This window comes from Pogona vitticeps, chromosome 1 (genome assembly GCF_051106095.1).
Source record: "Pogona vitticeps strain Pit_001003342236 chromosome 1, PviZW2.1, whole genome shotgun sequence".
Lineage (NCBI taxonomy): Eukaryota > Metazoa > Chordata > Lepidosauria > Squamata > Agamidae > Pogona > Pogona vitticeps.
Genome location: NC_135783.1, coordinates 287999319 through 288013571, shown reverse-complemented (window position 1 = coordinate 288013571; position 14253 = coordinate 287999319). Strand labels below are relative to the sequence as shown.

The window sequence follows — 14253 nt, the reverse complement described above, 5'->3', positions numbered from 1 at the left end:
GGAATATAGACCCCAATCCTCCAACATAAGTTATCAAACATATGTGAAAGAGTCCCTGCTTTGATTCCTCATTTCTTTAATCTCGTTGTGTGCAAGTCAGGTGTCTTCATATGTAACCTAGAACTGAAGTGGGGACTCTTCAATTAGTAGCAATCTAACTCATGCAAGAATCCGAAGACAGCACAACTGTTGGAAGTCATTCAACTTGCACTCAATTAGATTAATTCTAAGCAATGTGAAAATTAAAGTGCAAAAGCTTAAATTAGCAGCAAAAAGACATTTGGAAGAAGAAAAAAATTGTACACTGTCAATTTTTTTAGCCTTTTGTTTCTGACCATGGAGTTTTCTTGGCAAATATACTGGAGTGGCTTGCCAGTTCCTGCTCCTGGTGGATCGCGTTTAGTCAGAACTCTCCACTATGACCAGTCTGTCTTAGGTGTCCCTGCACTGCATAGCCCATAGCTCTCTGAATAACTCAAGCCTCTTCGGCAACGCCAAAGCTGCAATCCGTAAATATCAACAACCTCAGATACGCAGATGATACCATTCTAATGGCAGAAAGTGAGGAGGAATTAAAGAACCTATTAATGACGGTGAAAGAGGAGAGCACAAAAAATGGTCTGAAGCTCAACATAAAAAAAAAAACTAAGATCATGGCCACCGGACCCATCACCTCCTGGCAAATAGAAGGGGAAGATATGGAGGCAGTGACAGACTTTACTTTCTTGGGCTCCATGATCACTACAGATGGGGACAGCAGCGACGAAATTAAAAGACGCCTGTTCTTGGGAGGAAAGCAATAACAAACCTAGACAGCATCTTAAAAAGCAGAGACATCACCTTGCCGACAGAAGTCCGCATAGTAAAATCTATGGTTTTTCTTGTAGTGATATATGGAAATGAGAGGTGGACCATAAAGAAGGCTGACTGCCAAAGAATTGATGCTTTGAATTGTGGTGCTGGAAGAGACTCTTGAGAGGCCCCTGGACTGCAAGGAGAACAAACCTATTCTAAAGGAAATCAACTCTGAGTGGTCACTGGAAGGACAGATCCTGAAGCTGAGGCTCCAGTACTTTGGCCATCTCATGAGAAGAGAAGACTCCCTGGAAAAGCCCCTGATGTTGGGAAAGTGTGAAGGCAAGACGAGAGGGGGACGGCAGAGGATGAGATGGTTGGACAGTGTCATTGAAGCTACTAACATGAATTTGACCAAACTCCGGGTGGCAGTGGAAGACAGGAGGGCCTGGCATGCTCTGCTCCATGGGGTCACGAAGAGTCAGAAACAACTTAATGAGTAAACAACAACAATATCAATTCTTTAAAACCCCTTTCTGAATAGTCAGTTGTTGAATCCTGCTTGAGTAAAAATAAAATAACACTTTTATGGAACATAGGTAGATGTCTTACAGTTGATCAATCTAATCCGTGATTATCTACACTGACTAGCAGTAGCTCTCCAGAGTTTTATACAGAAGTCTTTCCTAATTCTACCTGAAAGGGAATTAAACTGGGAATCTTTGGCATACAAAGCAAGTGTTCCATCCCAGAGGTGCATCCTCCTCCTCTGCATGCTATAGAATCAGTCCGATACAAAGATATCGAAAAGGGAACAATTCAAGAAATGTATTGTATTATGAACTGTCATTAAAGATAAACCAATCTGACACCTGTATGGTAATGGTTTTTATGGGCTGCTCTTCGTGGAATACATGTTTTAGATCAGGAATCAACAGACTTCAGAACTGTGAGGTCTACTTTGTTCTTTACTAGAATAATAAGATCCATCAGCAAAAGGTACAAAATAATGAACGAGGCAAGTAGGTCTATGCTGTAAATTAAGGAACAACATTTCTATCAGGACATGCTTAGCCCAGGAATTCCAGTGACCAGTACCAGAACCGAACATATTCTTCCAGTGCTAAAAACCACTCCTTTTTCTCCTCTTTTCCCCCTGCAACAAAACAATGTGTCTCTGTGTTTAGTTTATATTTTTAGACAACTGAGAATATGAAATCATTGCTGGTTTACAACAAATAACCCAGAGATCCAGGAGATCCTGATCCACCTTCTACTCATCCTAACTTTAGAATAATATTTATTTATTTATTTATTGATTGATTGATTGATTGATTGATTGATTGATTGATTGATTGATTGATTGATTGATTGATTGATTGATTGATTGATTGGACTTATATACTGCTCCATAGCGCTACAAGCACTCTCCGGGCGGTTTACAATTTTTAATTACACAGGCTACACATTGCCCCCCCGGCAAGCTGGGTACTCATTTTACCGACCTCGGAAGGATGGAAGGCTGAGTCAACCTTGAGCCGGCTACCTGGGATTTGAACCCCAGGTCGTGAGCACAGTTTTAGCTGCAGTACAGCGTTTTAACCACTGCGCCACTGTGTTTTTCTCAATGGAACAAACTTCTCACTGGAATCCACTTGGGATCCATGTTTCACCTGCTAAACCTTAGGAGGAAGGCATGCAGATCTTATTCAGCCTGTAGTACGAAAGATGTTCTTCTCATTCTAGGGGACTGGAATGCTAAAGTAGGGAGCCAAGAGATAAAAGGAACAACAGGGAAGTTTGGCCTTGGAGTTCAGAACGAAGCAGGACAAAGGCTAATAGAGTTTTGTCAAGAGAATAAGCTGGTCATCACAAACACTCTTTTCCAAGAACACAAGAGGCGACTCTATACATGGAAATCACCAGATGGGCAATATCGAAATCAGATTGATTATATTCTCTGCAGCCAAAGATGGAGAAGCTCTATACAGTGAGCAAAAACAAGACCTGGAGCTGACTGCGGCTCTGATCATCAGCTTCTCATAGCAAAATTCAAGCTTGAACTGAAGAGAGTAGGAAAAACCACTGGGCCACTCAGGTATAATCTAAACCAAATCCCTTATGAATACACAGTGGAAGTAAAGAACAAATTTAAGGAACTAGATTTGGTGGACAGAGTGCCTGAAGAACTTTGGATAGAGGCTCGTAACATTGTCCAGGAGGCAGCAACAAAAACCATCTCAAAGAAAAGGAAATGCAAGAAAGCAAAGTGGCTGTCCAATGAGGCCTTAGAAATAGCAGAGAGGAGAAGGGAAGCTAAATGCAAGGGAGATAGGGAAAGTTACAGAAAATTGAATGCAGACTTCCAAAGAATAGCAAGGAGAGACAAGAGGGCCTTCTTAAATGAACAATGCAAAGAAATAGAGGAAAATAACAGAAAAGGAAAAACCAGAGATCTGTTCAGGAAAATAGGTGATATTAGAGGAACATTTTGCGCAAAGATGAACATGATAAAGGACAAAAATGGGAGGGACCTAACAGAAGCAGAAGACGTCAAGAAGAGGTGGCAAGAATACACAGAGGAATTATATCAGAAAGATGTGGATATCCCAGACAACCCAGACAATGTAGTTGCTGACCTTGAGCCAGACATCCTGTAGAGTGAAGTCAAGTGGGCCTTAGAAAGCCTAGCTAACAACAAGGCCAGTGGAGGTGATGGCATTCCAGTTGAACTATTTAAAATCTTGAAAGATGATGCTGTTAAGGTGCTACATTCAATATGCCAGCAAGTTTGGAAAACCCAACAGTGGCCAGAGGATTGGAAAAGATCAGTCTACATCCCAATCCCCAAGAAAGGCAGTGCCAAAGAATGCTCCAACTACCGCACAATTGCACTCATTCCACACGCTAGCAAGGTTATGCTCAAAATCCTCCAAGGTAGGCTTCAGCAGTATGTGGACCGAGAACTCCCAAAAGTACAAGCTGGATTCCGAAGAGGCAGAGGAACTAGAGACCAAATTGCTAACTTGCGCTGGATTATGGAGAAAGCCAGAGAGTTCCAGAAAGATATCTACTTCTGCTTCATTGACTATGCAAAAGCCTTTGACTGTGTAGACCACAGCAAACTATGGCAAGTTCTTAAAGGAATGGGAGTGCCTGACCACCTTATCTACCTCCTGAGAAACCTATATGTGGGACAGGAAGCAACAGTTAGACCTGGACATGGAACAATTGATTGGTTCAAAATTGGGAAAGGAGTATGACAAGGCTGTATATTGTCCCCCAGCTTATTTAACTTGTATGCAGAATACATCATGCGGAAGGCTGGACTGGATGAATCCCAAGCCGGAATTAAGATTGCCGGAAGAAATATCAACAACCTCCGATATGCAGATGATACCACTCTGATGACAGAAAGTGAGGAGGAATTAAAGAACCTTGTAATGAGAGTGAAAGAGGAGAGTGCAAAAAACAGTCTGAAACTCAACATCAAAAAAACTAAGATCATGGCCACTGGTCCCATCACCTCCTGGGAAATAGAAGGGGAAGACATGGAGGCAGTGACAGATTTTATTTTTCTGGGCTCCATGATCACTGCAGATGGAGACAGTAGCCCCGAAATTAAAAGACGAAAGCGATGACAAATCTTGACAGCATCTTAAAAAGCAGAGACATCACATTGCCAACAAAAGTCCGAATAGTCAAAGCTATGGTTTTTCCTGTAGTGATTTATGGAAGTGAGAGCTGGACCATAAAGAAAGCAGACCGCCGAAGAATTGATGCCTTTGAATTGTGGTGCTGGAGGAGGCTCTTGAGAATCCCCTGGACTGCAAGGAGAACAAACCTATCAGTTCTAAAGGAAATCAACCCTGAGTGCTCACTGGAAGGACAGATCCTGAAGCTGAGGCTCCAGTACTTTGGCCATCTCATGAGAAGAAAAGACTCCTTGGAAAAAAAACTTGATGTTAGGAAAGTGTGACGGCAAGAGGAGAAGGGGACGACCGAGGATGAGATGGCTGGACAGTGTCTGCGAGGCAACCAACATGAATTTGACACAACTCCAGGGAGGCAGTGGAAGATAGGCGGGCCTGGCATGCTCTGGTCCATGGGGTCACGAAGAGTCGGACACGACTAAACGACTAAACGAACGAACGAACGAGTACGCATTTTAAGAGCATCATTTATTTTGCCACTTCATGTTGTGTGATAATGGGATAATGAAGAGAAATTCCTAGAATAGCAATGACTTTCAAAAGTTTTTAATATATATATAGTAAGTTCTACATAAGAAAAAGAACAGCCTTCTAAAATTCAGTGTGCATCTGTACATTATGTTTCTCATTTGGAAACTTCTGAAAACAGCCCCTTCAGGTCTTTCTATATCTTTCTACTGGTTGGTACTTCCTCATAAACACCAGTATAACCTGGCCAGTAGCAAATGTGTCCAATGTGATGAAATTGTATACAGTCGTGTCCCGCTTAACGATTGCCCCGCATTACGATTAATCCGCTTTACGACGATGTTTTTGCGATCGCAATTGTGATCGCAAAACGATGGCCTAAATGGGGGAATTTTGTTTAGCGATTATCGGTTCCCTGCTTCGGGAACCGATTTTCGCTTTAAGACAATCAAAAACAGCTGATCGGCGTGTTTTCAAAATGGCCACTGGGTGATTATATGGCTCCCCGTTGTGCTTAGGGACAGATTCCTCGCTATAAAGGTACTGAAAATGGCCGCTGTATGGAGGATCTTTGCTGGACCGTGAGTTTTTAACCCACTGGAACGAACAGTTTTCAATGCATTTCAATGGGTTTTTAAATTTCGCTTTATGACGTTTTCGCTACATAGCGATTTTCCTGGAATGGATTATCGTCGTTAAGCGAGGCACCACTGTATAAGAAAAAATAATGGTCCTCTTAAATTCAGTGTGCATCTGTATGTTATGGTCCTTACTAGCTATGATGGCTTGCTTTTTTAATTTTGCCTCATTAGAAATATCTCACACACTGTATGCCAGATAGTTTTGATCTTATATCTGTAGTGTATCTGTTGATTATTTTATACAAGAAGTGGGAAGATAATGTTTCCTTCAATACTAACTTAGTGTGTATAGCAATTTATGATACAGTACTACAAACCACAGCACTAGCTATCATCTGGCTAAAATTGGGGCAATATAAGATTGCTTTCTGCCATCTGGATATACTTACTTTTTCCAGAACTTTGGCTATTCGAGTACCAACTTGTTCTAGTGACTGTGGTGCATAGTGGTCTTTCCCAAGATTCTGCAACACCTAAGGAAGAAGATAATGGCTCAGAAAAACAGAACAGCCAAATTTGTCCCATAGCATCTTAATAGATCCTCCCCTCTGAAGACACAGTTCCTTCCATTTTGACAAGCTGAGTCCCATGTTTATATCCAAGCTTTGTTATGTTCTAGATACAGCAACAATCCACTCACTAGAGAATGAACTCAGAAGTTGGGATGCATTTGCCCCATATGGTGACAATGTATGAGTTCTAGACCTGTGATGTACACAAGCCTATTTAATGTCACAATTCAATTGTAAAGAATGGCAAGTTTACAATTTTCATGTCAGTACAGAAAAGTTTATAAACCTTATGGCCAGAGCCTGTTTAGAAGACACCAAAGTACATTTCCCTTCCCTTCCTGCCGATACAGAGTTATTCCCTGAAAATAAATTAACATTCCTAGAAAACATTAAGACTTTGATTTTGCAAATAAAATAAATTTGGAAAATTAAACACATGCAAAGATCTGTACAATGTACTGATGGAGTATTATAATTCCTATGATTATTAGGATTCAAGGCACTCAAGAGAAAATTGGACAATCTTTTGTCCTATGTTTTGATTTGGATTTCTATATTGAGCAGGGTGCTAGACTTGATGGCCTTTCCAATTTAATAATTCTATGATTATTCTGGCTTAACTCCAACTGCTTTTCCTAATTTGAATATGTATGTCATGGAATGGCAAATCAACACTTATGTAAACTGTTATGATTCAATGGGTCTATTTCACCTGGGGCTACCAACCAAGTTTCAGCCTCCAAATCTGAATTCAGATTTGGCAGTATTCTCCTCCACAGGCCATACAATAAAATACATGGGAAAAAAGTAAGTTTCTCTTTTAACTGCTAGCAAGATATTGATGGTGAAACAGTCCATTTACTACAGATTCCCAAGAACGATAAAGAGTGGATCCAATTTGAGGTTGTGATCATGATTCCACAAGACAATGGAAGTCTACCTCTTTCAGCTGACTCTCTCCCACATAATGAAGGCTGGCCCGATTGGCAACTCCCTGGAGGTGATCCAGGGTATGCATACTGGCAGGTAAGTTGGCATTGCAAAGAGGCTCCATGGCTGGTTCTTGCAGTGGAGTGCCGAAGTCTATGTGTTCTGTAATGCTAAAAAGGAATGAAAGGCCACATGGCCAACTTAAGTCATCAGAGAAGGAGGTTGAAGGACAGAAAATTTAAGGTGATCTTAAGTACTAAATGTTCCACTCTGCCAGCAGATTTCATGTTCTTAATTTTGTTATTAAAAACAATGCTTACCCCGCTTTTAGTTTAATGTATTCATCCAAAATAGCTAATAGTGTCCAAATATAACAGTAGATAATCAACAGCATTAAAATACAAAATGAAAAGTACAGTAAGATACTACCCAAATACTGAGAGTTGGAGCCAGACCAAGTTAGATGCAGGCTAATTGTGGCTGTGTGCAACTGCTTAGACTGCAGTCACATATAAATGTGTGTGCGTGCGCGCGCGCGCGCACACACACATATGTATGTGTGTGTGTGTGTGTGTGTATGTGTATGTATATATGTACAGTGGTGCCCTGCATAGCGACGATAATCCATTCCAGAAAAATCGTCGCTATCCGGATTCGTCGCTATGCGAAAAGAAAAAGCCCATAGGAATGCATTAAAACCTGTTTAATGTGTTCCTATGGGCAAAAACCTTACCGTTGTGTGAAAATCCTCCATAGGCCGCCATTTTCGCTGCCCGGTATGCGAGGAATGGGCGCGAAAACACAGTGGTTGGCCATTTTTTCTGGCAGCTATTTTGGAACCGCTGATCAGCTGTTTTTAAAACATCGCTATGCGAAAATCGGTAAGCGAAACAGCTTACCGATCATCGCAAAGCGATTGCTTTTGTGATTGCAAAAAATCGCTATGCGGATTCGGCGTTAAACGGGGCGCTCGTTAAGCGAGGCACCACTGTATGTGTATGTGTGTATATATGTCTATATGGATATGTATGTATGTATGTATGTATGTATGTATGTATGTGTGTGTGTGTGTGTGTGTGTGTGTGTGCATGCTAAGATGTTAGTTTTCATATATTACTCGTGTGTGTGTGTGTGTGTTTGTGTAAAATATAAATGAGTAATATATGAAAACTAACATTTTAGCAATACCTTTGTTGCCCCCTTAAAAGTCCAAGCAAACAAGAAAGTGTTAGCCTGATGATTCAAAGTCATTCAACTGAGCATCAAGTAAGCAAACATTGGAAAACCATTCCAAAATCATCAACATGGCTTTTTCCCAGTGAAAACTGCTAGAGGTTATTTTAAAACTGAGAAGGCCTGGTCAGCCCTAGTAATCTAGGAGCTGCCATATTGGCAACTAATTTTAGTTTTCCAAGTAGTCCAGAAAAGCAGCCTCACATGACAGTATATTAACCTAGAAATTACTTATAACTGACATGCTCGGCCCTGGGGAACACTTTTGGTGGAGTTTGCTTTGCGGGGGGCCGGACGGTTGGTGACTGGAGGCCGGCGGGATCCCCAGACGGGTGGACGGAGAGTGGGGATCGGAGCCGGCCAGAGCCAGGAGAGCACAGCGTTGTTCCAGGAGCCGGAGGGAGCCGCAGGATTGGTGGGACGCCGGAGTGCCAGTGCGCCGGCGCCATGTTGGCGGTTCTCTCTCCTGTCCTCTTTCTCCCCACTTGCTGTTTGCCATCCAGCAAGGGTGCTCCCCAAATCGATCCCCAACGGCCGGGAACGGTAGGGACTAAGCCTTCACCATCTAGGCTTTTGGTGTTTCTGACCTTGCCCGGGAATAACATTGTGGGCTCAGAACTAACAATCAAGAACTGTGAGTTTCACCCCATGAACAAGGACTATAAATTAGCGCCACCATTGATATCAAGGACAAGGCTACAGGGTGGAGAAACTCAGTTTTGGAACACATGTGGGGGATAGCTATCGTGGCTCTTTAATTTTTTTACTATTATTATTATTTTTTAATCATTTTATTTTAATTATTATTAAGACTGACACTGTCTTGTTTTCTCATGTTTCCTCACTGATGTATTTTATTTTATTTTGTCGTATTGTATAATTGATTATATTATCTTTTGTAATTTGTTTTATTTACATTAAGTTATTAGTCTTTTTCCCCTTTTTCTTCCCCCTCCCTTCCCCCCCTTCTCCTCATGGAATGGAAGGCCTGCCCTCCCAGCGAGGGGCCTCAAAACATCTCCGTGATCACGGGTAGAGGGCGATATGGCGTTGGCTCCGTCCCTACTCGTGTCAGAAGAAAGATGAACTGATGCTTAAAGGCTGTTCATTGTTCTGAGACGGAGACCAACCCCCAGTACCAAGGTAGCCAGACCAGTCAGCCCTCTACCCTACGCCTGGTGTTGTTGAATGCCAGGTCTGTATCTAACAAGGCCCAGCTAATCTACGACCTCATTCTGGAGGAAGATGCAGACCTGGCCTGCATAACCGAAACATGGATTGGCGGAGAGGGGAGTCCTCCCCTAGCTCTCATCTGTCTGCCCGGTTATGCTGTCCAACACCAGGGTAGACTGGAGGGTCGGGGGGGGAGTAGCCATTGTCTATAAATCCATCCTGGAGGTAGCTAGGCGCTCCTCGGTGGTAAAGCCGGGTATTGAGGCTCTCCACATGTCGACTGGGGCCAGGGATGGTATTGGGATCTTGCTGGGTTACCGTGCTCCCCGCGACCCAGCCATTTCCCTACCGGAGCTGGTGGACTTTGTCTCCGCGGCACTGTTGGGTTCCCCGAAGCTACTGGTTTTGGGGGACTTCAACATGCATGCGGGGGCAGAGACTTCCGGGCCAGCTCTTGAGTTCCTGGAGACCATGGCCTTCTTGAACATGTCCCAACATGTCAACGGCCCTACATACCTGGGTGGCCATACACTAGACCTGGTCTTTTCCACCAATGGGAGCGAGAGTGGTCCGATGGTGACTGACCTCGAGTCGGTACCCTTGTCATGATCGGATCACCACCTAATAAAATGCACCCTCAAAATGGCTCTCCCCCCTCGCAGGGAGCAGGGACCTATTGTCATGGTCTGCCCTCCAAGGCTATTGGATCCGGTTGGATTCCAGGAAGCCATGTGAGGGGTTACGGCTGACCTGGCTGGCGCTCCTGTCGAGGCTCTGGTCGACGGTTGGTCTACCGCCGTGGCTAGTGCCGTAGACACGGTCGCTCCTAAACGCCCTCTCCGCCGCAGAGACCGCCCGGCGCCCTGGTTTAACCAGGATCTCCAGGCATCGAAGCAGGTCAGGAGACTGCTAGAGCGCAAATGGAGAAAGGACCCGATGGATTTCAATTGTATAGCTGTCAAGGTCGCTACTAACCTTTACCTGGCTAAGGTAAAGGCTGCCAGTCGAACATATCTCGCTAACCGGATAAGCGAAGCGTCCAATCAGCAGGCGGAATTATTCCGTATAGTACGTGACCTATCCTGAATTGGTCTGAGTGATGGGCCTCCCCCTAGTTTCTCACCGGACCAATTTGCAGCATTTTTAAAATCGAAAGTGGAGGCCATCTGCCGGGACCTCTCCCCTTTTTTGAATACAGTGAGTCGAGCTGAGATGTCCAGCGCTCCGTCTTGCCCGGTGACCTTTGACTCCTTTCAGCCTGTCATGCCCGATACTGTGGCCAGGGCGCTTGACTGCTGCCGTGCCACCACCTCCTCCCTGGACCCTTGCCCGGCCTGGCTAATCAAGGCAGCCAGGCCCTCAACAACGGAATGGGCCACTGTAATAATTAATGGGTCTTTCCTTGAGGGCAGATTTCCTTCTGCCCTCAAGGATACACTCATTAGGCCCATTAGAAAGAAACCTAGTTTGGCGGTGGACGAAATTGGCAATTATAGGCCCGTCCCCAATGTTTCTTTCTTAAGCAAGGTAGTCGAGACTGTGGTGGCCGATCAGCTTCAGCGCTCCTGGATTAAACAGATGCCCTGGATCCATTCCAGTCAGGCTTCAGGCCGCGCCATGGTACAGAAACGGCATTGGTCGCCCTGTGTGATGACCTATTGAGGGAGGCCGACAGGGGCAAATTGTCTCTGCTGGTCCTCCTAGACATCTCAGCGGCTTTTGATACCATTGACCATGGTATCCTCCTGGGGAGGCTCACGGAGTTGGGAATAGGTGGCCGGGCTTTGGCCTGCTCCGTTCCTTCTTGGAGGACCGTCCCCAGAGAGTACAGCTTGGGGAGAGCGTCTCGGCCCCGTGGAGCCTCAATTGTGGGGTCCCACAGGGATCGATCATCTCCCCAATGCTGTTTAACATCTATATGAGGCCGCTGGGTGGGGTCATCAGGGTGTGTGGAGCATTGTGTCATCAGTATGCGGATGACACGCAGCTCTACATCTCCTTTTCACCAACTGCAGGAGATGCCGTTCTGTCCCTTCAGTGCTGCCTGGAGGCCGTACTGGAATGGATGCAGGAGAACGGGCTGAGGCTGAACCCAGACAAGACGGAGGTACTAAGGGTGGGCGCCCCCACAGTTGGGGATTTGGGAAACACCCTCACTTTTGGGGGGTGACCCTGCCCGCCAAGGATGGGGTCCGCAGCTTGGGGATCCATCTGGACCCGGCGCTCACTATGGAATCTCAGGTGGCATCCGTGGTCCGTACCGCCTTTTTTCATCTTAGGCGGATAGCCCAGCTGCGATCCTACCTTGATGTTGGGGCGCTCACTACCTTGGTGTATGCGCTCGTAATCTCAAGATTAGACCACTGTAATGTGCTCTACGTGGGGCTACCTTTGAGGCTGCTGCGGAAACTACAGGTGGTGCAGAATGCGGCGGCCAGATTACTCAGTGGAGTGAGAAGATACCAACATATTTCACCCGCTCTGGCCGCACTGCATTGGCTGCCCATCCGATTCTGCATCGACTTCAAAGTGTTGATGCTAACGTACAAAGCCCTAAACGGTTTAGGACCTCGATACTTGGCGGAACGCCTTCTCTCACCAAGATCTACCCGTGTCACTCGCGTGAGCCAGGAGGTGAGGCTGAGGAGCCTAACGCCGAGGGAGGCCCGGAAGGAAAAGACTAGAAATCGGGCCTTCTCGGCGGTGGCTCCTCGTCTCTGGAACAACCTACCTTCTGAGATTTGTGCGGCTCCCTCGCTGGGTATTTTTAAGAAACAATTAAAAACATGGATGTTTAGGCAGGCCTTCCCAACAGATAACTCCTGACGACTTTTCCCTTCTCCTATACCTCTCCCATTCTGTTTAGTTTTTTGTTATGTAAAATGGTTTTATATGTATATTATTGTATTATTTTTATGTTGTTATCCGCCTAGAGTAGTCCTAACACGACCAGATAGGCGGGATATAAATAAAAAAGATGCATCTTGAGTCCTGAACCTGAAGAGCAGCACAATAAGAGAAACACCCTAAGACTGGCTAACAGAAATATTCCTATATTAGGCCTTGCACGAAGAATCAAGAGCCACAATGTTGCTATGTAATTTCTTCTATTACCACTCATTGCCTTTGTTTTCTGACACAACAGTTTGCAGAAGCAAAGTGATAGTGTCTTATGGTTGTGTAACACTTGAAGAATCCTGAAATACATATGAAGCCATGTAGTTTAATAACTGAAGTTTGTATGCCATTGCGCAGATCTGATCTAATTCTGGAAGCTAAACAGGGTCATATGTGGTTAGTACTTGGATGGAATATCAGCAGATGCTACATTAGGGAGGGGTTGTAGCCCATTGGTACAATCCAGTCCCAGATTCAATGACCAGGTAAAGGGTTTGTATACAATTGGTTAGGTTGAGATATAGTGGTGAACAAAGTGAATTAAGGAAATGGGACCAAAACATCACAGGAGTTTAGCAAGCTCACCAGACACAGTCTAATTGCTGGATAGCTCAGTGGTTTAGGTCTCTGGCTGTGGAGCCAGAGGCTGAGAGTTCAATTCCCCACTGTGCCTTCCAGCTCTGAGTCCCCTCCAGCTCTGTAGTTCTAAGATTATAAATAACCTAAGTCTGCAAATATTTACTGATATAACAGGGTTTTATTATTTTACATAATGCAAGAAGCCATTGAGAATTTTGCAAATTATTCTGTACTTTTCCCAAGTCTATCATCATAGAAATGGCTGGAGGGCATGGTGGACAAGAAATAATAAGCAGTGACATCTGACGTTAGAGAACAGAAAAGTGAATGAACCTGGATTAGACAGACAAGATTATTAGCTTCAATAACAGGGCTTCCAGAGTCCATGAAAGAGTTTACCTTCAGTACAGTCACAGTTCAGTGTACCAGCTTATTAGGATGAATATTTTAGGCCATACGTTCTGTCCTAGTTTAGTCACTGACCCAGTTTTCTTTGTAGCAAAAATACTCACTCAATATTTTTAGCAGAAACAGCTAGCCATGTGCTGGCTACAGTAGTAAGCTCTACTCTGCGGAGTTTGATGCATTCATCAGGACTTGGCCAGCCCAAGCTGCGATAGTCTCTCCTGCTTCCTGAAAAGAAGTGGACAAGTTTAAAAAGCTACAACATTCAGGAAGTTAGCTTACCTCATGCTGGGTCACATTATTAGTGTTATTAGTTCATCTAGGCCAGTACTCTGACAGACAGCAACTCTGGAGTTTCAGACATAATCCTCTCCTAGTGTACCCCTATCCAAGTACAAACCAGGCCCAATCCTTGCCTAGCTTCTGAAAATACTGTTTTGCTGGAGTAACAATATTCCCACACATAAAAAGTCACAAGTAAAAAAGAAGCTTTTCCAATTGTTTTTCTTTGCCTGGAAAGCCACCAACAGACAAGAGCTGACTGACCCAGCTGGAGGTGCTGAATATTATCTATTTCCACTTTAGAGGTGAAAGTCTAAATATTGTCTCAATAACCAAAGGCTCAAAAGGTGCTGTGTCTGGACATACTGTGGAGAGGTATGCAACCTGGTGCCCTCCAAATGTTTGGACTTCAGCTCCCATAAGACATATCAGCATGGCCAATTATGAGAGATAATGTTATCCAGAACACCTGGAAGGTCCTGTGCAAACCCATGGTTTTAGTTGTATGAATTGCACCAGGTCTGACACTCCCATGCTTCCCACGTCTTTTCTCCTCCACAAGCTACAAAGAGGCGACTGGAAAGTTTTGCCAGTGTTTTGATTAACCCCAGTTTAGTACAGGAG

The 14253-nt window shown here is 44.4% G+C and overlaps 1 protein-coding gene across 4 annotated transcripts in view; it reads right to left on the bottom strand.

Annotated features, from left to right (window-relative positions):
- The window catches only part of TTC17 (tetratricopeptide repeat domain 17), a 92268-nt gene that overhangs the window by 7431 nt on the left and 70584 nt on the right, over nt 1-14253 (bottom strand). For all 4 annotated transcript variants that reach the window (XM_020798184.3, XM_078389356.1, XM_072985968.2 and 1 more), the window contains exons 20-22: nt 13455-13575; nt 7070-7229; nt 6007-6090 (exon numbers count right to left, since the gene is read on the bottom strand). In XM_020798184.3, coding sequence (XP_020653843.3) covers nt 6007-6090; nt 7070-7229; nt 13455-13575 — 365 coding nt within the window. The remainder of the gene's footprint in view (nt 1-6006; nt 6091-7069; nt 7230-13454; nt 13576-14253) is intronic.